The sequence below is a fragment of the Coenobita brevimanus genome, chromosome 98 (assembly GCF_032717465.1).
Source record: "Coenobita brevimanus isolate Jiangsu-jjx chromosome 98, ASM3271746v2, whole genome shotgun sequence".
Lineage (NCBI taxonomy): Eukaryota > Metazoa > Arthropoda > Malacostraca > Decapoda > Coenobitidae > Coenobita > Coenobita brevimanus.
Window position 1 is genome coordinate 11,137,097 of NC_137051.1, and position 22,492 is coordinate 11,159,588.

Below are 22,492 nucleotides of genomic sequence, written 5' to 3' on the forward strand. Positions count from 1 at the left end.
GTCAAGGAGGTCATACATTACCAGACGAAGACACTGGGAATTCCTCGCGACCAGGTAAAGGCTCTCCTTCTCCTCGACAATGCACCTGCCCACCCGTGCGACAAGGACTTGGTTGCTGAGAATGGCCGTATTAGGTGCATGTTTCTGCCACCTAATACGACTGCTCTCATTCAACCAATGGACCAAGGAGTGATCGTGGCAACAAAGCGCCTGTACCGTCGGAAGTTCCTGGACGAGGTGATGGTGGTTCTCGAGGACGAGGACGAGCGCAGGGAAGGACGTGACACTCGAGGCAAGCGGACTTTGGAAAACCTTCGCGCTACAACATCAAGTCTGCGCTGTACAACTGGGCTAGGTGCATGGAAGGAAGTCCCTGTGAAAACTCTTGAAAATGGTTGGTCTCGTCTGCTTCTCGGAACAGATGTGGAGTACGATTTCCTAGGGTTTGACGTGGATGACTTCCATGCACGGCGTACGCACGGCGACGATGTTGATGTGGACGATGTTCGTGAGTGGTTGGACGGCACGAGGGCGATCCTGGGTATCAGACGTTGTCTGATATCGAGATCGCGTCTTCGGGTTGCTGGTGTCAGTCCCGAACTTGAAGATTCCGACGACGGCTGCGATGATGATGCAGACTCCGCCCAGCAGGACACTACTCCAGCCATCCCCAAGCTGAGCGCACTCCGGGAACATCTAGAGTTCGTCCTAGACTACCTGGAACACCCGGACTGCGACAGGGAGATGGGGCCCTTGGGACTCGTGGGAGGAAGTGCGTGCTTTCCGGCAGCGCATCATCAATCGCCAGAATCGTCGGTCCTTGCGTCAGTCAACGATTGACAGTTTTTTCAGGCCCGTGACCCCGCTGTGCCAAGCCCTGGTTCCACTCCGTTGCCTCCCAAGACAGGCCCTCATGCCCGAGCCACAGCCCAGCACATCAGCTACAGTGGAGTCACCGCTCGACGTGAGTTTGCGGCTGTCTTCAGAGTCTTCTGTAGTCGGTACGCCATCACCACTACCCACCGATGCACCCCTTGGACGCCTGCCAGTGATACTCTCGGGCTCTGACAGTGAATAAACAGCAAGAACTTCTCCACTAGACCACACGGGAATTTTGAGTGTTGTGCAGTGAAAAAACGGTGTGTTGTGTTAAGGTTTTCAAGTTGGGAGAAAAGACTAAGTAGAAAAGAAATTTAACGTAACTAACCTTCTTTGTTTTGGCTTTGGAAACTTAAAAACTTGGGAAAAGTTAATGTGCAACACTTAAATTTAATGGAACATTATTTGGACTAAAGTGAACACTGTGAAAAGAACGGACTTCTGTGTGTTAGTGACTAAGTTCAGTGCAAGACTTCAGGAAGAGTGTAGTGCAAGTGCTTCAGGAAATCGTTCTTACTGTCAGAGTCCGAGAGGAGGCGGTTATTCATCGAGGTGGCCAGGGACTTGCTGTAAGTAGCCAAAATGTTTCATGTTGTACTATTTTCCATACTATATTTACCAGAATGTTTCATATTGTATTTTTCCCCATACTATACTTACCAGAAAGTGTCATACTGTACTTCTTTCCATACTAAACTTACCTCATGCATGTGCAGTAGGAATGTGTTTTTCAGAGTTCGGTTAGGTTCGGTTAGGTTAGGTTCGGTTAGAGTCCATAAGTACCAGAATGTTTATTAATGTATGAACATACTTCTAAACCCACATTTTATGTGTCTATTGCATTTATTTCAGTCATTTATGTGCCTTATTGGTGTGATTTGGGTGTTAAATAGGTGCTATGCATGTCCGGAGGGAGTTGTATAGGTGTTTCTCTGTGTTAGGGTCCGTAAGTACAAGTCCATAAGCTGGGGCCCAATATCCGGACAAAACCAATATCCGAACCTACCGATGGCTCTATTGATCCGGATATTGGAGTGATTACTGTATATATATATATATATATATATATATATATATATATATATAAATATATCTATATATATCTATATCTCTCTCTCTCTCTCTCTCTCTATATATATATATATATATACACAATAATCCCTCCAAGATCCGACGTGATAGAGCCAAAGGGATGTCCGGGACTTGGGAAAAATGCCCATGGCCTGGTACTTATAGACCCCAACCCAATCTAACTTTGAAGGCCACCTACATGACTCCCTACCGGACATGCACAGCACCTATTTAAGACCCTATCCACATAAATAAGGGGCAGAAACCATGAAATAAATGAAATGGAACCAGAGAATGAGAAATTAGAAGTGAATATGGAAAATATTTAATAGTGTACGGGGTACTTATGACACATTTGTGGCTGTTGCAAAGATTAACCCACCTCCTCTATGGCTCTGACAGTGAAGAAGGTGCACTTGAAGCACGCACAGCAATCCAGTGTTGCGCTGCACTTAATCCTTTGCACTGTGAAGTATAATTGTTTAACACTGCACACAGCTCTTACCTGAAACATGCCAGTGTTTACTCGCACTTAATCCTTTGCACTCTGAATTCTAATTCTTAACACTGCACAACACCGTAAATTCCCATGTGGTCTAGTAACGAGGTATTGCAGTTTATTCACTGTTCTCCATAAAAGCGAGCACATCAGCAGCCATGGCGACAAGCATACAGTCACAACGTAAGGTAGGTGGGAACTGGGGAGGATGGGGTGCTCTAGCGGACATCGCCGGAACTATTCACCAAAACACAGCTGTTTATCACAACGTGGCATATTTAGAGTAGGGACAAACACATATCGGCTTTATTTTTGCATTTTGATGTTTTTGGCCATTTTTGGTGTCCCAGATCAGAAGACCAAAACGTCCAGGACATGAGGTGTCCGGGATTTGGGCGTCTGAGTCTTAATGGGATTACTGTGTGTGTGTTTATATATATATATATATATATATATATATATATATATATATATCTATATATCTATATATATATATATATATATATATATATATATATATATATATACAGTAACCCCTCCAATATCCGGATCAATAGAGCCATAGGCAGGTCCGGATAGTGGTCCTGTCCGGATATTGGGCCCCAGCTTATGGACTTGTACTTATGGACCCTAACTCTGAAAAACACCTATACAACTCCCTCTGGACATGCATTGCACCTATTTAAGACCCAAATCACACCAATAAGGGACATAAAAGACTGAAATAAATGCAAAAGAACCATAAAATGAGGTTTTAGAGGTGAGTTTATACAATATTAAATATTCTGGGTACTTACAAGTCCCTTGCTCTTGGACTGGTTTGAACCGCCAGTTTGCAGTCCACAGTTAATCCTCTGCACTCTAAATTCTAATTTCTTAACACTGCACAACACTGTAAATTCCCGTGTGTTCTAGTGGCAAGATATTGCAGTTTATTCACTGTTTATTCACAAAAAACAAGCACCTGTGGCTTGCACTGTTATGAGTATCTGCTCTCCATCGGAGTTAAGCTGTGACTGTTGATGTTGGTGGGGTAACAGAGTTGCCAGATCGCAACAGCCACATTACCAATCTCCTCAACTTTCATTGTCAAATATAACTTTTCATTACCAAATTCGTAAAGCTAGCATATATTCTTCACTGATTATATATACAAGTGGAAATACATGTAATCACTCTCCTTGTTACTAACACCATGTTGATCATTTTCACACTATGTAGGGTAGCAGATTAATCAGAGAGAGCAAACAATCCACCATCTCCATCCTGTGTATCCTCATACATGTGAAAAATCCATTTGGTAATGCATTATTCTAATTCATTACCAAACGAATTTTTCATTACCAAATTGGCCCACACTTGGTAATGAAAAATACCAAATGGCAACCTGACAGGGGAGGGGGGAGGGGGAGGAAGGAAGGGGTGAAGGGACCATGGTGTAACAGCTGTTTGGCGCCAGGCGGGAATTTCAAATTATGGAAGGGAAAAAAGTCAGATTTTTTTCGAATTTTTTGCGGTTTTTGGCCCATTTTGGGAATATTGGATCCCAGGAGGATTATGTCCGGTTAGTGGGGATGTTCGGATATTGGGCGTTCGGATATTAGAGGGATTACTGTATATATATATATATATATATATAAATATACTGTATACATATATATACTGTATATATATATATATATATATATATATATATGATCATCATCATCAACCGTTTGAGTATCCACTGCAGGACCGGCCTATCCCAACTGAAGTCGGGATGATACAGCCAACGTATCTCTACCAAGTGGCTTAGGCTGTCTAGCAGAGATTGTATGTAGGGTGAGAAGTGCTCGTTAGTGTAACTATAGTGTTGGAGTGGCTTTGGATGTGTGTGCAGTCTGTGAACCAAGTGTAAGTGGCCCACGCAAGCCGACTGGGTGCAAGCATACTTTACAGTAAGCGACACTGGTTCAACCACAGCACTCCTGGTGTCAACTAATGCAGTACGTGGCCGGGTGAACACTCCCAAAGTTTATTACCCTGGCGGGGCACGAACCCTGGTCCACCCGTGTACAAAATGCACACTCTACCACCTTACCACAGAGGCTCATATATATATATATATATATCCCAGCACTCCCTTGATCACTATATGTTGGATGATCACACACACACATCGCTGGCGCAGTGGTAATGTTCTCGCTTGCCAACTGGTGGACGGGAGTTCGTGCCTCGCTCGGGTTGCGAAAAGTTTCACTGACGAAGTGGGTGGTTACTGTCCCCCTTGAGCAAGGGGACGGGTGTGTGCGTGTGTGAAGGTCACAGCCTTGCCCTTAGATCAGACTATATGAGCTCTCAGCTCCCTTCCAGGAGGGTAAAAGCTGACGATCATGACCATCAAGTGATCCTGACCAACCCGGTGAACACACACAATTTTACTGATATTTTCAAGACAGGAAAACCTGAGGATTGTATAGCCAACAACATCAATACACTAAATATACAGTAATCCAGCAGCATACAATCCATGAGTCACGAAACGACAAATGCTGCGGGGTGAAGAGCCTCACCCACAATCTGACTTCACCCATGCGATCCCTTTGTGCAACCCTCCAGGCAGCAACTCTTCCTCCTCTAAGTATCTCCTGATAGGAGTGATCGACTTGCTCCAGCAATGAGTTAGTGGCCGTCCCCTTGGCCTCCTCCACCCTGGGGTACTCGTTCAGAGATCACCCTGTCCCTGTAAACAGGATCTGCCTCAGGAGAGCCGGACAGGTGCCCACATAGCTGAAGTTGGTGTTGATGTATTATGTGGGTAATAGGCCTCGATTCAGTCTCACAGAGTGGTCACTAGTTATGCACGCAGTTGTACCAGCGATATCCAATGATCCTGCGAAGACAGTACCAAAGGAGTCAATTTGCTGCTTCAACTTACTGTTTGGTGTCCATGTCTCATGGTCACAAAGTAAGACGGGGAGCACCATTACCATGAAAATGCAAACTTTTGTCCTTCTACACAAATGACAACAGTGCCAAACACCCAAACTGAGTGAATCCAAAACCCCATAGGCCAGACCAGTGCCACGAGAGATCTCACTGTCTGATCTACCGATGTTATGGATCACACATCCAAGATAAGTGAATCTTTCCAAAACTTCTATATCATCACCATATGCTTGGACAGACTGAACTGCTTCATCCAACAAGCCACCAAATGCCAGGACCTTGGTCTTGGCCCAAGAGACCTTTAATCCCAATGGCTTTGCATTCTCATGAAATTCCTCGAGGGCACTCAGCAGTGTCTCCAGCAACTCCGCTAGGATAACTGCATCATCAGCAAAGTCAAGGTCAGCAACCCTGAAACTGCCAATTGATATCCCACAGTGACTTGGACTCACAGCCCGGTCCAGTACCCAATCCATACATGTGTTGAAAAGTGTGGGGGCAAGGACACATCCCTGTCTTACACCAGATCTTACTGGGAAGAAGTCGTATGTTCCCTCCTCATACTCGACAGCATTCTCAGTGTTTGAGTACAAGCCAGCAGTCAGTCAGATTACCCCTGCGGGGATCCCACGGAGTCACAGGAGGTCCCATAGTACCTCCCGATTCACTGAGTCAACGCCTTCTTGCGATCCACATAGGCTGCTAGCAGAACTTGTCAAAACTCAAGACAGTGTTCCACAAGAACTCAAAGAGCTAGGATATGGTCAATAGTGAACTTCCTGGGCATGAATCCAGAGTGCTCAGAACTCTGGAACTTCAGTAAATGGTCCCAGATATGCATCAGGAGAATGTGAGCAAGAACTTTGCTCAGGGCACTGAGCACTGTAATACCATGATAGTTACTACAGTCATGCTGGTCTCCTTTTCCTTTCCAGACAGGGATGACCAAACCATTTGTCTGGTCAGGAGGAATGATGCCAGTCTGCCAAATGGGTTCTATGACTGCATGTAACCTCGTCATCATGGCTTCAGCCCCAGCTTTGATCAATTCTGCTGGAATGTCACAAACACCAGCTGCTCTACCACTTTTCAACCCAGCCACTGCCTTCTTAATTTCACCTAGAGAAGGCACAGCTTTATCAATTGGTGGGACAGCAGTCAATGGTTGTACACCAGTCGACGGAAGCTCTCCACTACGAGGTTCAGCCACATACAGCTGCTCAAAGTACTCAGCTCAATGAGCTCTATACTGTACTCACTTGCCTCCAACACGAGCTGTCCATCTACTGTCTGAAAAGAGTTAACCTGAGAGGTGGGTCTGGAATGAACCACACCCCTCCTTGTCCCTTCTCAGTGAAACTCGTGTCCCTTGAGATAGGAGTCTGTGCTGTTCCCAATCCCTAGCCAGACTGCCAACACGACTCTCCTCAATTATGGTCAGCGTCCCTCATGAGATGAATCCCCTCCTTGATCTTAGGCAGTCTCCAATACACTCATCTGTATTACACTACACTGTATTACAATTTCTGAGAAATTTCAGTGTTCTGTTGATTGCAGTGCACTTAGTTATTACAGTTTTCCTTATCACTGTGGGATGAAAATCTGTATTCCTGCCATTATAGCTCATTTTTTGGCTAAAAAACATCTGTTATCATGCGCCTGAACTGGTTTCTGCTGATAATGATGATGCAGTGTCTGGTTTCTGATGGCTTTGGTTGAAGAGTTAATCCCAGGTGGTGGAGACCACTAACTCTCCACCCTCTTGACTCAGAACCCTTTACCTCAAGCCTATCTAAGGTCTCTCTATAGTACATGTTTCTTTCTTAAGGTGCTCTTTTCAGCACTTTCTATTAACTTAACCATGCCCATGTATGTTTCTGTTGCAGTACTTACCATAACAGTATGTATGTATTTTGTGGGTCTAAAATGTCATAAAAGGGAAAATCTAGGTTTGCACTTGGGGTACCTGGTACCAATTAGGATATATCCCACAGGCTCTCTGTATTCGTTATCTCAAAATTCCATTATCACGTGCCATGTTCGGCGTGAATGATGTGCAATAGCCAAGGAATCGGTGTATTTTACAGATGGGTTCCATTATACGAGCCTCTGTTACACGACAAACTGATGATATGAGAATGGGAAATTTAGATCCAAATTTGATGATGAGAGCACAAAAACCTGACTTTGATAGAAAATGATTTGGTGCAGGTGGAAAATTCAAGAAGCTCATCTTTTGAATTGCTCCTGGAGGTGGGAGTTCTCCTGACATTTCCAGCAAAAGAGAGAGGGGAGAGAATTGTTTAGCCATTACCATAATGCTGCCACCATCATTATCTCTCTTGTGCCTATGTTTGAGAAAACATAGCCAGCCTCAGTGGTGATGGAGAGAATTAAGGGTGGCTCAACCAGACAGCACTCATACTACTTTACAAGTAAATTTACAAGCTTTATTCATGCAACTTCCTCCTTCCACCTGCTTCCATAACCATAATTATACATTATTATATGGTAGTACAGTATTATAGGTGTGTATAAGGTGTCTAATCTATATTCTTACATAATCTGGGTTGGTGAGGGTCAGTTAACCCTATTTTTTCCTTAAGTAACATACTCTGTTACAGTATATGAATTTTCGCTTCTCAAGCAGTCCTCCATTAACATATCCTACTCGTATAAGGGGTCCCACCTGTAACGAACTGTGAAACACTACTTGTCCACCTGAGCTCAGTAACAAGTGAAATCTAAAGTTATGTTTATAGTACAGTACTTTTAGTTTCAAATGCTATAATTCACCAATCAACTCAAATAAATGACACCATGTTTACTCTTAAACAGAATCCCCATACTGAGGTTGCCCATGGTAAAGCTGACGTTTTCTATGAACTGGAAACTAAATCAAATACCCAAATTTGATAATTACTTCCTATCAGATGCTGGCAACTGTTAGAAAAAAAGAAAACTGAGACAAGTAAGACAATTTGTAACATGAGTCTCAGCATGGACTTCAACCCTAAGTACTTTTGAATGTATGTTTCAATGATGACTGTGTGGCTAGTTACCAAGCTTGTAGCTACATTTTACTTTCAAGGAAGTACCTGTACCTCCCAGGGTTGATGGTAGCCATCCATCTACTGCTCAAGTAATAATACAAGCTTTTGAGTGCCAACTGCCACATAAGTAAATGACTGTTTTATTTGCTCCACCCCATAAAAAAATTACCATCTCTCTTGTTCCATCCAATTATTTTTCTCATTTTTCTTATACTGTAATTTGGAGCACATTATGTTATGTTGTTTTTATTGTTAGACTCCTTTCACATCTTCCTTGGGCTTCTTCATGCCCTGCCCTCTTGTGGGGGTTAAACTTGACTGATGAAGAGGTAAAAATTGCTGGGATACACTACTAAGACAAAGAAAGTAAAACTCCAAGAAATCCTGGAAGAAATAAAAGAAATCTAATAAAAAAAAAAAAAAAAAAAAAAAAAAAAAAAGTCACATAACTGATAGTTTTGTGAATGTGTATGATCCAATTAGGACCTAAAATGTTGAGTGTACTGAATACAAAGGACATTTACTATGGAAAATGATACAAATATGGTAACTGCATTCACTTTGGTACAGTATGCAATTTGGAGTCAGTGTTTAAAGATGCTATACCTTCCTGCATTGCTGTCCTTATCTTTGACTCATACAATAGTTATAGAAGGTATGACCTACCCTATAACACACAACCTTTAAAGGGTCAATACGTCTGCTGCTACTTCTTTCGTGTGTCCTCCTTAATCTACTACAGCTGTAATATGCATTCCATGATTAATTACATGTTTTAAAGAAGATAGATTAGATCTGAGGTGGTACTGTGTTGAAGAAACCATCTGTAAAATTAATCCTCATAGATAAGGATAATACTATCCACCAAATTAAATTAGCTGTAAAAAAGTACTGACCTGAAGTGCCATCTATCTGGAAGTCTGGACCCTCACGTCTTAAAAGGATGCCCAACAACTGTGTCTGGCCATGAAGTGTTGACACAGAGCGAAGCAAGTTCACTACCTCTGCAGTGTTCTGGAGCTCCATGTCCTGTGGGGAAAAAACAAACAATCTTGACAAAAACATACTCTGAATTAAATACTGAAGAGTGAAATGAAGTATAGTCTGGTAAATGATACAACAATTACAGTGACCTCTCAATTTTCCATCGTCACAATATCTGGCCTATCGCAATATTTGGCACTTTCTGCTCAGCTCTATTAAAACAATGTCCAGCGAAATTGGGCAATATCCGCCTCAGGGGCAGGAAGCAATTGGCAGTACTATGTATTTTTCAACGGAAATGTGTATCATCTGGCTCAGCCGTGGGACCAAATTGGAGTGCAGGCAGACCCTGCAATATACACCAGCCAATCACAGTGTGCTGCGGGAGTGGTCCACCCAATGCATCAAGCCAACTGTCACCCTAGCTGTCCTTCACTGGATGCCGTATAACGAGGACGCATCTGTGCCTTGTGCATTTGTGACCCACACGATGGTTACCCCCCATTGCCGTGGCTTAGCCAATGGCCTCCTGTGCCTTGCTTGTTGCTGCAGTGCTGTATCTTCCCTTGTGACCCCTCAGTGCTCCATGTCCAAGTGCTCTGACTACCATAACCTAGTTCTGAGTGATGGCAGAATTTGTGGCTTTTGTGGCAGTGCCAACACCAGGTGATTAGGCTTAGGATTATATTATGTACTGTACTACTGAAGTACTGTATATGTACTGTATCAATACTGTATTGTATTTTATGCTTGATTTTAACCCTTACTCAAGGGTAATATTGCAGGAAAGTTTTTGGGATAGAGGGTTGAGATAGATAGCTTAGGGTGGTGACGTAATATCTGGCTCAACGCTGAAAGGACAGCCGAATGGGGGTACCAATGCAGTATCTGGTGGCGGGGGGAGGGGGGGGACTGAATTATGCCAGATAATTGAGATTACTGTATTGTACATACTGAATTCAGATACATGTATATACTTACCTTACTATGAAAAATCAACTAAGTGGGATGGAGGGGAACGAGAAGGGATAAACAGAGGGATGAGATGGTATGAGGTGGACAGGTACGTCAATAAGGGAGGTGTAAGTTGGTGAGAGGGCAACCTGATTGTGGAAGATAGGTCGATAAGGAAGGAACACATTTGTGGGAACCTCTTCTTGGATTCTGGCCTCTGACTATAAAAAAGTACAGATACAAAAAATGTGATCTACTGATAATCCAAGGGCAGAGAAGTGCTAAACTGCAATTTTTAGAATAAAATTTTCCAGTGGGAAGAAAAAAAAAGATTCCATTTACTGGCTTGAAGAATCCAGTGACTAAAAGGCTAGAAAGAAAAAGTCTACAGTCAAAATAGAAAAGGAATTTTATGCAAAACTTTCATGTGGCAGCTTATATATTATATACACTCAACCCTCGGCTATCACGGGTTCCGCTATAGCGTATCTCGCTATCACGCCTATATAAAAAACTACCCAAATACCTTTATCACGCACTAAATGCCCGCTATCGCGCACCGGAAATGCTCGAAATTTTCAAGAAGGCCGGGCTCCGGTGCTCCGCTCAGCCAACAAAAGCTTCACTCCGTGATTGGTCGTGTGATGTCAGCGCCAGCCAAGCGCTGACTGGCCACCTGACCGAGTCTCCTGCCCGCCAAACCATTCAAGTGCGCACCCTCAGACCGTGAACAGTGACAGCGAGAACAATAATCTTTTTTATGATATGACCATGGCCAACATACCCCATCCCTGTCCCACTACCATCACCCAACATAATGCTGTGGCACCTGGCAGGGAAATAAAGAAAAGGAAGAACCTAAGTTATGCAGATAAACTGGAAATGTGAAACTTATAGACAATGGAGAGACCAAGCGAAGTGTGGGGAAGAAATATAACATCAGTGAATCAACTGTGAGGGGTATTTATAAGAATCATGATCACATCATAAAACATGCTCATTTTTGGAATATTGTATGTTAATATGTGGTACAAAATGGGTATCTTAGGGGTAAAGATTGAGGTCATGGCACCAATTAGAATTATTTCCATAAGTTCTTCAATTCGGCTATCACGGTTTCGGCTATAGCGCAGCCATAGCAGGACCAATTGGGAGTGATAGTCGAGGGTTGAGTGTGTATATATATATATATATATATATATATATATATATATATACAGTATACACACTCAATCCTCGTAAATCGTGGCAACTTGGGTCAGGACCACTGCCGTGATTTGCGAATTCTGTGATTTATGAATAATAACTCTTATGTGAAAAATTAATTTGGGTCTGGACTTCGGCCAACCTGCCCCCAGAGCTTTGTAAGTTTGTGTTTGTGTTTGATGGTGCCAATCTAGGCGTCATCAAACACAAACATACAAATTTAGCAATATTCAGTGCATGTATTAAATAGAAATAAGCAATGTTAAGGGATCTCACCCTAATCCTATGACAAAATTGCGTAAGTGAATGGAGTGGGGCAGTGTTGGGAAGAACTTAGAACCTCTCAGCACTTGTTCTTCCCAAACTCTTTCATCAGGTTTGAAAACTCCTCCCCATTCTCAACATGATGAATGAGCTCCAAACGTTGACTGTACGACAACGGCGGCAGCTTCTTGATGCCATACTGCTTAAAGCGCTTCATCGGGGCGTCGGGAGGGACCATGGCAGGTAGGAGGCGGGGGGAAGTTGCACAAAAAAGGCAGTTAGCTCTCAAACTCCACGGCGACAGTCTGTAGTGTGTGGACTGGTGGGACAAGAACAAAAATAACATGGTGGCATTAGTATGCACACTTGCCACCATGGATGCGTGGTGATTGGTTGCTGGGTTGTAATTTTCATTTTGAATGCCGCGGTTTACGGTTCTCCTTGGAAAAGGCCCACTTGGGTGCCTAGGTCCGCAATTTTTGTGACTTAACAGAGATATATGGTTGGCAGCAGTCTGATGGCCACTTAGCCGTGATATACTGTACAAATCCGTGATTTATGAACACGCGATTTACGAGGATTGAGTGTGTATATATATATATATCTATATATATCTATCTATCTATCTATATATATATATATATATATATATATATATATATATGTATACATATACAGTATATACTGTATATAAACTAAGAATGGAGAATTGGCACATATAGTGATCCCAGGCATTACACCAGAAAAAGTGGTGCTGACATGGGACCTACACATAGTGGAGCTGTACACCCTTGGTGGAGCAGCTACAACATCCAATAGAAGCTAGAGTTCCTCATATGTCCCAGTACTTTGCTGTGGGAAGTATCTTGGTCTAACCCTGGTGGGGTGCTACCTATGACATGGGGGTGTCAGTTTTCTACACGATGTACTGTACTATCTTACAGGATGGCCACACCTGTGGTTGATAAGTCTGCTTGGCCAGACACTTCTGTCTATCTACCTACAGCCAGACACCATGGAACCTGCAAGGGGTGGCCATTTGTCTTTGAGTTAGCTGTTTTGCAGGGAAGGGCATTAATGTTCTGCCAACTAACTTGTTGACATGTAGGGAACATGTATGGGTTGGTTATATGGTTACCGCCCAGTGTCTGAATGGTTTCCTGGCTTACAGGAAACCATTAGACATGTCACTCAATGCAAAGCCACTCCGACTATGGTTAAACATCAACAATGATAACTAAAACAAGAATAAAATACAAACACTAGAAGTAATGGAGGCTTTGAGAGAAATGAACAGTGGTAAAGAAAATGATGATTGTCTCCACTGATTTTATTAAGACAGGTTAACCCTAGAATGCTTACGTCGGGTAAATTTCCCTGTTGGGCGATTTATTTATTTGCTATTTTGTTATGATAAGAGCTTTGGAGCTGTCCTTCCCTATACCTTCAATCCACCCTACCCCCTACCTACATAGGTGTGGTAAGCCCTTAATTCACGCGAACTTTTTTCACACGATTTCGGTTATCCACAAATTTTTCGTACAATAATTAAAACAAAATTATAGTATTCAAATAAATAATTTTAATATACAAGAGAAATAAATAAAATATAAAAATGCCTACCTGCTGCCCGTGTGCATACATATATGTATATGTGTGTGTGTGGGAGTTCGGTCCACCAATGCACCACACAGTCAGTTTGAATCCGACGGTCGAACAATGTGTGACTTGTGAATCGTTATTTGTGGCTTATTTTTCTGCCTTCCAGTGATTGCTTGACTTGTCTGCCAACATGGGGCCTAAGCGTAGTGCTAGTGATGCATGTGGTAACACACCAAAACGGACTGTAACGTGATGTTGCTGACAGAAAGTTGTGTTGGACAAACTTAAGGGAGGAATGTTGGCGACAATTCTCCATCAGGACGATTCCCCGTCACTTATTTACATACCAGTTTATTTAGCAAGTACAGTACACTAGTTTTTTACTTATATGAGTTATAAAATCCCCCTGAAAATTAGTTATTAAAGTATTAATTAATCAATAATAAATATATTTATAGAATGACAGGGAATCGTCCATGATTTGATAGTGAATTGACTTTGTGGTGAAATGTCTTGGAACCGTGTGTTTGGGGTGAGTCAACTGTTCCAACAATAAAGAAGGAGGAACGTAGCATACGGGAGGCAGTGAGGGCCATTGTACCAGACTATGCTGAAGTGTCTCCACCTGTGCCTGTGAACTGGCGGCTTGGAACCGTATATTTGGGGTGAATGAGTCAACTGTTTGGACAATAAAGAAGGCAGAATGTAGCATATGGGAGGCAGTGAGGGCTTGTGCACCAGACTGCAGAAGTGTCTCCACCTACACCTGTGCTTGTCAGGTTTCAGTGTTAAATTTCTTAACATTTTTGTTGTTTTTCATACTTTATGCTAGTTTATAAGGTGTATCTAGTGCATAAACAGTATTATTCTGATGTAATATAATTAGTAGACATGCGTAATTATGTGCACACAAGGGCAGAACATATACGCAAATTTACCACACATGCGAAGGGTCTGGGAACGTAACCCTCGCGTGAATTAAGGGCTTACCTTCCCGCCATATAAAGCACACTGGCGTAGTAATCTCTCACTTATCCAGCATTGGGGCCACTTTGCTGAGGGGTTAGATTCATAAGAAAATTTCTTCATATATTATGTTATTTATAATTCACAGAATTTCTAAGTCATGGTAGGTATTTAGACTAAAATAACCGCAAATTGCCCAAGTTGACTGCACATTAAAATAAGGATGTCACGTCTGGTTAGGTTATCCTCCTCTGTTTTGGCATCTACATCAAAATTAAGTTAGGGTATCTACTGTTAGGGCATTTACATTTAAATTAGGTTAGGTCAGGTCAGGTTAAATTATTTTCCTATTTTATGGCATTTACAATAAACTGACTGTAGGTCAGGTCAGGTCTGGTTGAGTCAGCTTAGGTTATCTCCCTCTAATATGGTAACTATATTAGACCAGGTCTGATAAAGTTAAATTATCTTCCCCTGTTATGGCATCTAAGTTAAAAAAAATATTATGTAGGTCTGGGTAGGTTAGGTCATGTTTCCTACCATTGTTATCACATCTAAATTAATTTTGGTTTTCGTCAAGTTTGGTTAGGTCAGGTTAGGTTCTGTACAGTTATGGTGTTTCAGATTAGGTTTGTTATTGCTTATCTCACAGGACTCAGCCAGTCTAGTGTTAACAGAGGTATTAACCAACCGAGTTGTGATATTTGAAAAAGCTAGGAAAAATTACGAGTCCCACAACAATGCAGGACGAAGGTAAAGTCCTGGAGGATTGGATGCCAGGTATAATTATTCTCTTGTACAAAGGAAAGGGGAAAAAGAAATGTGTGGTAATCATAAGGGAATTCTAAGTGTAACAGGAAAAGTAAATAGAAGGATAATTACTGACTGAGTTAGGGAAATAACAGAGGAATTAATTGGAGAAAAACAGGGAGGTTTTAGGAAGGGAAGTTTTTTTTTTTTTTTTTTTTTTTTTGTGAGGAAGAAGGAACTAAAGGCCAAGAGCCCGCAGTAACAGTTCCCTCCAAGAGAAAAACAAAATACAATAGAGAGCCAAATTCAAGATCCGAACATTTTGAGATGCCTGGACACACTGCGTTTGAAAGACTGGAGATCATAGGCAGCAGGAAATACAGACAGAGGGAGACAGTTCCAGAGCTGACCTGTTGCATAAATGAAAGACTGGGAGTAACGGTTAACTCTTGCATTAGATAGTTGGACAGAAAAGGGATGAGAGTTTGCTGCCAGACGGGTGCTACGTGCCCGTTGTAGGGGTGGAGGAATGCAAGCAGACAGTTCAGAGGAGCAGTGACCATTAAAGTAGCAATAGAAAAGAGATAAAGATGCAACAGTGCGGTGAAGAGACAGAGGTTGAAGGGAGTTAGTAAGAGGAGGAGAGTTAATGAGACGAAAAGCCTTTGACTCCACCCTATTGAGAAGAGCTGTATGTGAGGAGCCTCCCCACACATGAGAGTTGTACTCCACACAGGGGCAGATAAAACCCCTGTATAGAGTCAACAATTGTGCAGGGGTAAAGAAAGAGCGGAGTCGGCTTAGCACATCCAATCTCTTGGAAGCAGATTTTACAAGAGATGTAATATGATCTTTCCAAGATAAGTCCCGAGTAAATGAAACCCCAAGCATGTTCAAGGATGATGCAGGATTAAGCTGAATATTATTAAACATTAGTGGGTATACCTGTGGAAGATTTTGTTGGGTTGATGGGTGCAGGAACTGAGTCTTAGATGCATTAAAAACAACCATATTATTTTTACCCCAGTCAGAGATACGAGCCAAGTCAGACAATAGGTGTGCCATAGCCTCATCCCTTGTTTGTTGAAGTAACTGTTGAGATGGGTGTTGCAGGAACCGAATGGAATGGTGAAGGGTGGAGTCATCAGCGTATGAGTGGATAGGGTTAGATGTACAGCTTAGAAGATCATTGATGAATAAAAGGAAGGGAGTTGGTGATAGGACAGAGCCCTGAGGAACACCACTGTTGATAGATCTAGGAGAAGAATGATGGCCATCTACAACAGCGGCTATAGAACGACCAGAAAGGAAGCTAGCGATGAAGGCACAGATAGAAGGATAGAAACCGTAGGAGGGCAGTTTGGAGATTAAAGATTTATGCCAGACTCGATCGAAAGCCTTTGAGATGTCAAGTGCAATGGCAAAGCTTTCGCCAAAGTCCCGAAAGGAGGATGACCAGGAGTCTGAAAGGTAGGTGAGAAGATCGCCAGTGGAGCGTCCCTGACGGAATCCGTACTGACGATCAGAAAGAAGGTTGTGATAGGAAGGATGCCTTAAAATTTTTCTATTGAGAATTGACTCGAAAACTTTTGAAATACAGGACGTTAAAGCAATTGGACGATAGTTGGAGGGTTGGGAGTGGTCACCCTTCTTTGGGACTGGCTGAATGAGAGCAAACTTCCAGCAAGAAGGAAAGGTACAAGTTGACAGACAAAGGCGAAAGAGTTTGCCTAGGCAGGGTGTAAGCACAGAAGCACAGTTCTTGAGAACAACAGGAGGGACACCATCAGGCCCATATGCCTTGTTAGTACTGAGGCCAGTGATGGCAGAAAATACATCAACTGAAGAAATTTTAATGTCAGCCATGAGGAAGTCAGAGGGGGGAAGTGATGGAGGAACAGCACCGGAATCGTCTAAGGTGGAATTGGAGGAGAAAGTCTTTGCGAAGAGATCTGCTTTATCAGTAGAAGAAATAGCTACAGAACCATCAGAGTAGAATAGAGGAGGGAAGGATGAAGAGGTAAAGTTGTTAGAAAGATTTTTGGCAAGGTGCCAGAAGGAGCGGGAAGAATTTGAGTTGGAGAGTTGAGAGCATTTAGTATGGATGAAATTATTTTTAGTAGAGCGAAGAACAGACTTAGCACGATTCCGGGCAGAAACGTAAAGATGATGTGATTCAGGGATGGGTTGGCTCCGGTACCTTTTGTAGGCCCTCTCCTTGTTGCAGACAGCAATAGAACAAGCGTGATTAAACCAAGGCTTTCTTGTGTTAGTCAAAGGATATGAGAAAGGAATGTATGCTTCCATGCCCGAGAGAATAACCTCCGTAATGCGCAAGGCACACTCAGATGGCTCCCGGCCATGGAAGCAATAGTCATTCCAGAGAAAATCAAAGAAGTACTGCCTGAGGGCCTCCCAGTCCGCGGCTCCAAAATGCCACAGACGACGTTTCCCTGGAGGGTCCACAGGCTGTACCGGAGTGATAGGACAGGTTAAGGTAATAAGGTTGTGATCGGAGGAGCCCAACGGAGAGAAAAGATTAACAGAGTAAGCAGAAGGATTAGTTGTGAGGAAGAGGTCAAGTATGTTGGAGTTCTCTCCAAGGCGGTCAGGGATATGGGTAGGGTGCTGTACAAGCTGCTCTAGGTCATTAAGGATAGAAAAGATGTAAGCTTGTTCACCAGGTGGATCCGTGAAAGGAGAGGAGAGCCAAAGGTGGTGGTGAACATTGAAATCTCCTAGAATGGAGATTTCAGAGAAAGGAGAAATGGATAGAATGTGTTCCATCGTAGAAGTAAGATAGTCGAAGAATTTTTGATAGTCAGTAGAATTAGGGGATAAGTAAACAGCACAGATATAATTAGTCAGAGAATGACAGGAAAGCCGAAGCCTGAGTGTAGAGAATTCAGAAGAATCGAGTTCAGGAACACGAGAGCAAGATAAGTCGTTGCGTATATATACACAACAGCCACCTTTGGCTTTGAAATGAGTATAGAGAAAGTAGGAGGATAAAGAAAAGGGTTTGCTGTCAGTTGCCTCAGACAGCTGAGTCTCCGTTAGAAAAAGAAGGTGAGGTTTAGAGGAGGAGAGGTGGTGCTCAACAGAGTGAAAGTTAGAGGAAAGGCCGCGAATGTTGCAGAAATGAAGAAGAAGAGAGTCAGACAGTGGTTCCAGGCACCTCGAGTCATCACCGGGAGAGGGGCGGATGGTGGGGGGAATTATGGTCCCCCCCCCGGGGACTCCGAGGCTTGGTGAAGAGACGCCATTTTGAGTTAAATTTTGAATAGGAAGTGTAGTGTGTACTGTGCATGTAGTTTGGTGTACATAGTTAGAGAAATTTGTACTGGAGAGCATGCTGGCCTACTCTCTGTGTAACTGAGTCACTGAAAAAGTTCAGCAAAGGGGGATGGTCAGGAACTAGTCCTGAGGGCTGATGAAACGGGAGCTCCAGCACTCCCTGTCATCAGCTTTTCATCCACCTCGGGAGTACTGCCCTGCTCGACTGGTGCTACAGATGTTCACTCTTAGGTTATTAGTGGAAAAGTTTCTAGAGAAAGGAAAGAACTTGTACGCAGCTTTCATGGATTTGGAGAAAGCATATGACAGGGTGGATAGACAAGGATTGTGGAAAGTGTTAAGAATATATGGAGTAAATGGGAAGTTGCTGAGTGCCGTGAAGAGTATATATGAAGGTGCTAAGGCTGCAGTACATGTGGACAGTGAACTGAGTGAATTTTTCTATCTGAAGGTTAGATTGAAACAGGGATGTGTCATGTCTCCAAAGAGTTGAATCTGTATACGAAGGGGAACTGCAAGGCTTGGTGAATGTGTTTGGGAGAGTGTGTAAGAAACATAATCTAAAGGTGAATGTAGGGGAGAGTATAGTTATGGTCTTCAAGAGAAATTAAGTCACTGAATGTACAGTGAGGCTGGATGAGGAGGAATGGAAAATGTGAGTGCGTTTAAGTACTGTACTGTACGTAGATTAGTAGGCAGCAATGAAGGAGATAAATAATTCAGATCAAGAAATTAGTCAAATTATAAATTTTTAACAGAAACTGGATGCACGTATAGTCCCTATATTTCCATCACGGCACCAGAGGAGAATAAACATGCTTGTTAAAAAAAAAAAAAAAAAAAAATCCTCATTGTCATGGCAGCTTATTATTTTGTCACTGGAAAAACTGGGAGGTCTCTTGGCAAGGTCTGTTGGGCTGGGTGCATTTCTTTTGTTCTTGCTGCTGTTGGCTTAATCAAATAATGAGACAGTTGTGCTCTTCCCTGTATCAGTGGAAGAACAAGCTGTTTGTTTACATTAGGAAGCCAAACAAATGATAAGGAAAAGCTCTGTGATTGGCTGATCATGTCAAACGTCTACTTGTAAGAGCCTCTGTTATTGGCTGTGCAAAAATCAGCTGGAGTGACAGTCTAGAGGCAGGAGCAATTTATGAACAGAGTAAGGTACTGTTAAAAATGGTAGTGAATACCAAACCATCATGTGTGTTGCAGTATGCTAATAGTGCACAATCTGAGGTAATGAATTTAAGTTTGATGCCTCAGCTTCTGAACATGCTAGTTAATCAAACCCCTGGAAGAAATTACCTTGAGAAATGCATGAACAAATGATGTAAGTGTGTGGACAAAGAGAAGCAGAGAAGAATGTCATTAGTGTTGCTAAGAAGTTTGCATGGAGATGGTTTGGTTACAGAGAAAGCATATGTTTGGTGGAGAGGGACTCACCATCCCCTCCTTAGACGTAGTGCTACCTTCTAGTGACTCTTCGCTCAATGACAGGCCAAAATGGTTTCCTCCATTACAGGAAACCTTTTACCACATTAGGTGGTAACCATATAACCAATGACATCTGGTTATCTAGAGGGTCAAGGTGCTTCAAGTGAACTGGTCTAATAAGGGCTTAGATCTAAGGTTGACTGAGGTTTACTGCACACAAAATGCCCCTCAGAAGCAAGTGAGGGTGATTACTGTCAATTTAAATGTTAGGACTAAATAGCCTAGCCTCGGGTCTCTAAGCTCTCGATGAGGCAAAAAAGGGTTGGATGACAAATGATCTATACATGAAGTTAAAGATGCTCTGATAAAGAGTGTACAGAAACAAAAATGATAGACAAATAAGGAAAGGTACACCATGCATGAGGCTAAGAATGTGGACATCAGGCTTGGAATGCCAGAGGGGTACCATGAGACATGGTGACAAGAAGGCTTAGAGGCATTTTTATCAAAACCAGTTTTGAAAAACTTAATAGGTGGAAGGAAAAAGGCATCAGGACTGAAAAGATGAGAAGCACTGTTATTTGGGGTAAGAAGTTTCTGAGACTAGAAGCTTATGGGTTAATACAATATGAAGTTCAAGAGTACATCAATCAGATATAAGGCCTACGAATAAACAAAAATACATGCAATTTTTTCCGTATCATAAGCTGACATATCACCTTGAAATTCGTGGAATCCTCAGAGTATGTGACGGCTGTGGGAACATCAGTTAGGCTCTGGTAGCCAATGCTGGCATGCTCAAGCTGTTCAAATGGAGTGATGTCCAGGTCTATATCCATTGTGCTCATGAAGTCAAGATGCTCTGTTGGCCAAAGTAATCATTATTTACTCCTCAATTACAAATGTTTAACAACTGTTAAAACAATATTGCTAGGCAAAGTTAGGACTGTGTAGCTTTCAGTCAGTCTGTTGTTGTTGCTGCTCAACTACGATCATGCTTGGCTCAGCAACCTGTCAATCACAGGTAAGCAAGCACCCATATGGGGTCATCCCCATGGTTCCCTAAACCACTGATGTCTCTGTGTCAGATATCTACCTCTACTGGGTCATCCCAAAGGTTCCCTAAACCACTGACGTTGTGTCTGTCTTTTCGTGAAGTGTGGTGTGCAGTTCTTCATAACATGGGTTATGCTGTGTGGATCTATTCTATAAGTAAGGCATGTGCCATCTATTATTCTATTCATATCTTGATCTAATCCCAGCAAGGTGAACTTGGTCACCACTATTTAAGGATAAAGTGATGGGTGGATGTCAAGCGGGGGAACCTGTGGTACAAACTTTGATATTGGATTTAATGGAAAGGAACTGATAAAATTAAATTAAATATTCAACCATGAAGACAAAGACTTCAATCAGCAACAGCAGAACCATAATTCTCAACTCCACAGTCCTTAAATTGGACCTTTAACTCCTTTTCCACAAAATCCCGAGGTTCATTCACTTCTAAAATCACTCATGGCATCATTAAATTCAGTTTTATATATCTACTGTTCATAATTTCAAGGTTGTTTTCCACTTGGCCAGGAAGACAAGGAAAATTCTGGATGATATAATCTTGTTTGCATCTGTGGTCAATCTGGATGCCATGGGTGGATTTCAACTTTCTTTTAAGCAATAATAATAATAATAATTCATTCATTCATCATCTAATCAATAATAATAATAATAATAATAACAATAATAATAATAAATAATAACAATAATAATAATAATAATAATAATAACAACAACAATTATCTATCTATCTATCTATAGCCCGACGCCCTAATCCCGCAAAGGGTGGCCGCAGACAAAACGCCTCCAAGTCACTCTGTCACCCACCATTTGACTCCCCTCCCCCCAACTCACCCCCCCCTCCCTCATATACCTCTCAACTCCATCCCTCCACCTCATCCTCGGTCTACTCTCATCCAACTTTGTTGGGTCACCCACCCAACACAATCCAGTTTTTAAATTAATGTTATTTCACTTCACTTGCTGCTTCTTACACCAAAAATCAGGGATGTTAAAAGTACCCAACCTCACTACTTATGTTAGAGTATTAATACAGTTACAAATTTTACTCGTCAAAATATGATGAGGAAAGGGTACTTGAATAAAAATACAAAAGTATCTTGTTCATAAAGTACTCTAGTATTGAAAATAAAAAGTAACTACTAACTTCTCAACAAACTTCAAGCTATAAACTGTTAACCCTAACTTCTCAACAAACTTCAAGCTATCAACTGTAACCCCTAACTTCTCAACAAATTTCGAGCTATCAACTGTAACCTTTAACTTCTCAACAAACTTCAAGCTATAATCCATCCATCCATCTATCATCCAATCCTATGTTGCCCCATGGGCAGCGTAGGAAGCCGGGGTTAGGCAAGATTGTCTGACATTTAAGATGAGAGTAACCAGCCTCACTCATCCCCGAGTGGCACCGCGTGAGCAATAAACCCAACCACCCCCTGGATATAAACCCACACAGGCTCAATCCAACTGGAGCACCTTAATTACCTACTAAACCACCAGGTGCCATAATTTGGTTATATGGTTACCA

The 22,492-nt window shown here is 42.3% G+C and overlaps 1 protein-coding gene across 1 annotated transcript in view; it reads right to left on the minus strand.

Annotated features, from left to right (window-relative positions):
* Positions 1-22,492, minus strand: part of LOC145414237 (putative phosphorylase b kinase regulatory subunit beta) — a 286,779-nt gene that overhangs the window by 93,738 nt on the left and 170,549 nt on the right. Inside the window, exons 16-17 of the mRNA XM_080283817.1 lie at positions 20,607-20,749; positions 9,327-9,459 (exon numbers count right to left, since the gene is read on the minus strand). Of these exons, the coding sequence (XP_080139943.1) occupies positions 9,327-9,459; positions 20,607-20,749 (276 nt within the window). The remainder of the gene's footprint in view (positions 1-9,326; positions 9,460-20,606; positions 20,750-22,492) is intronic.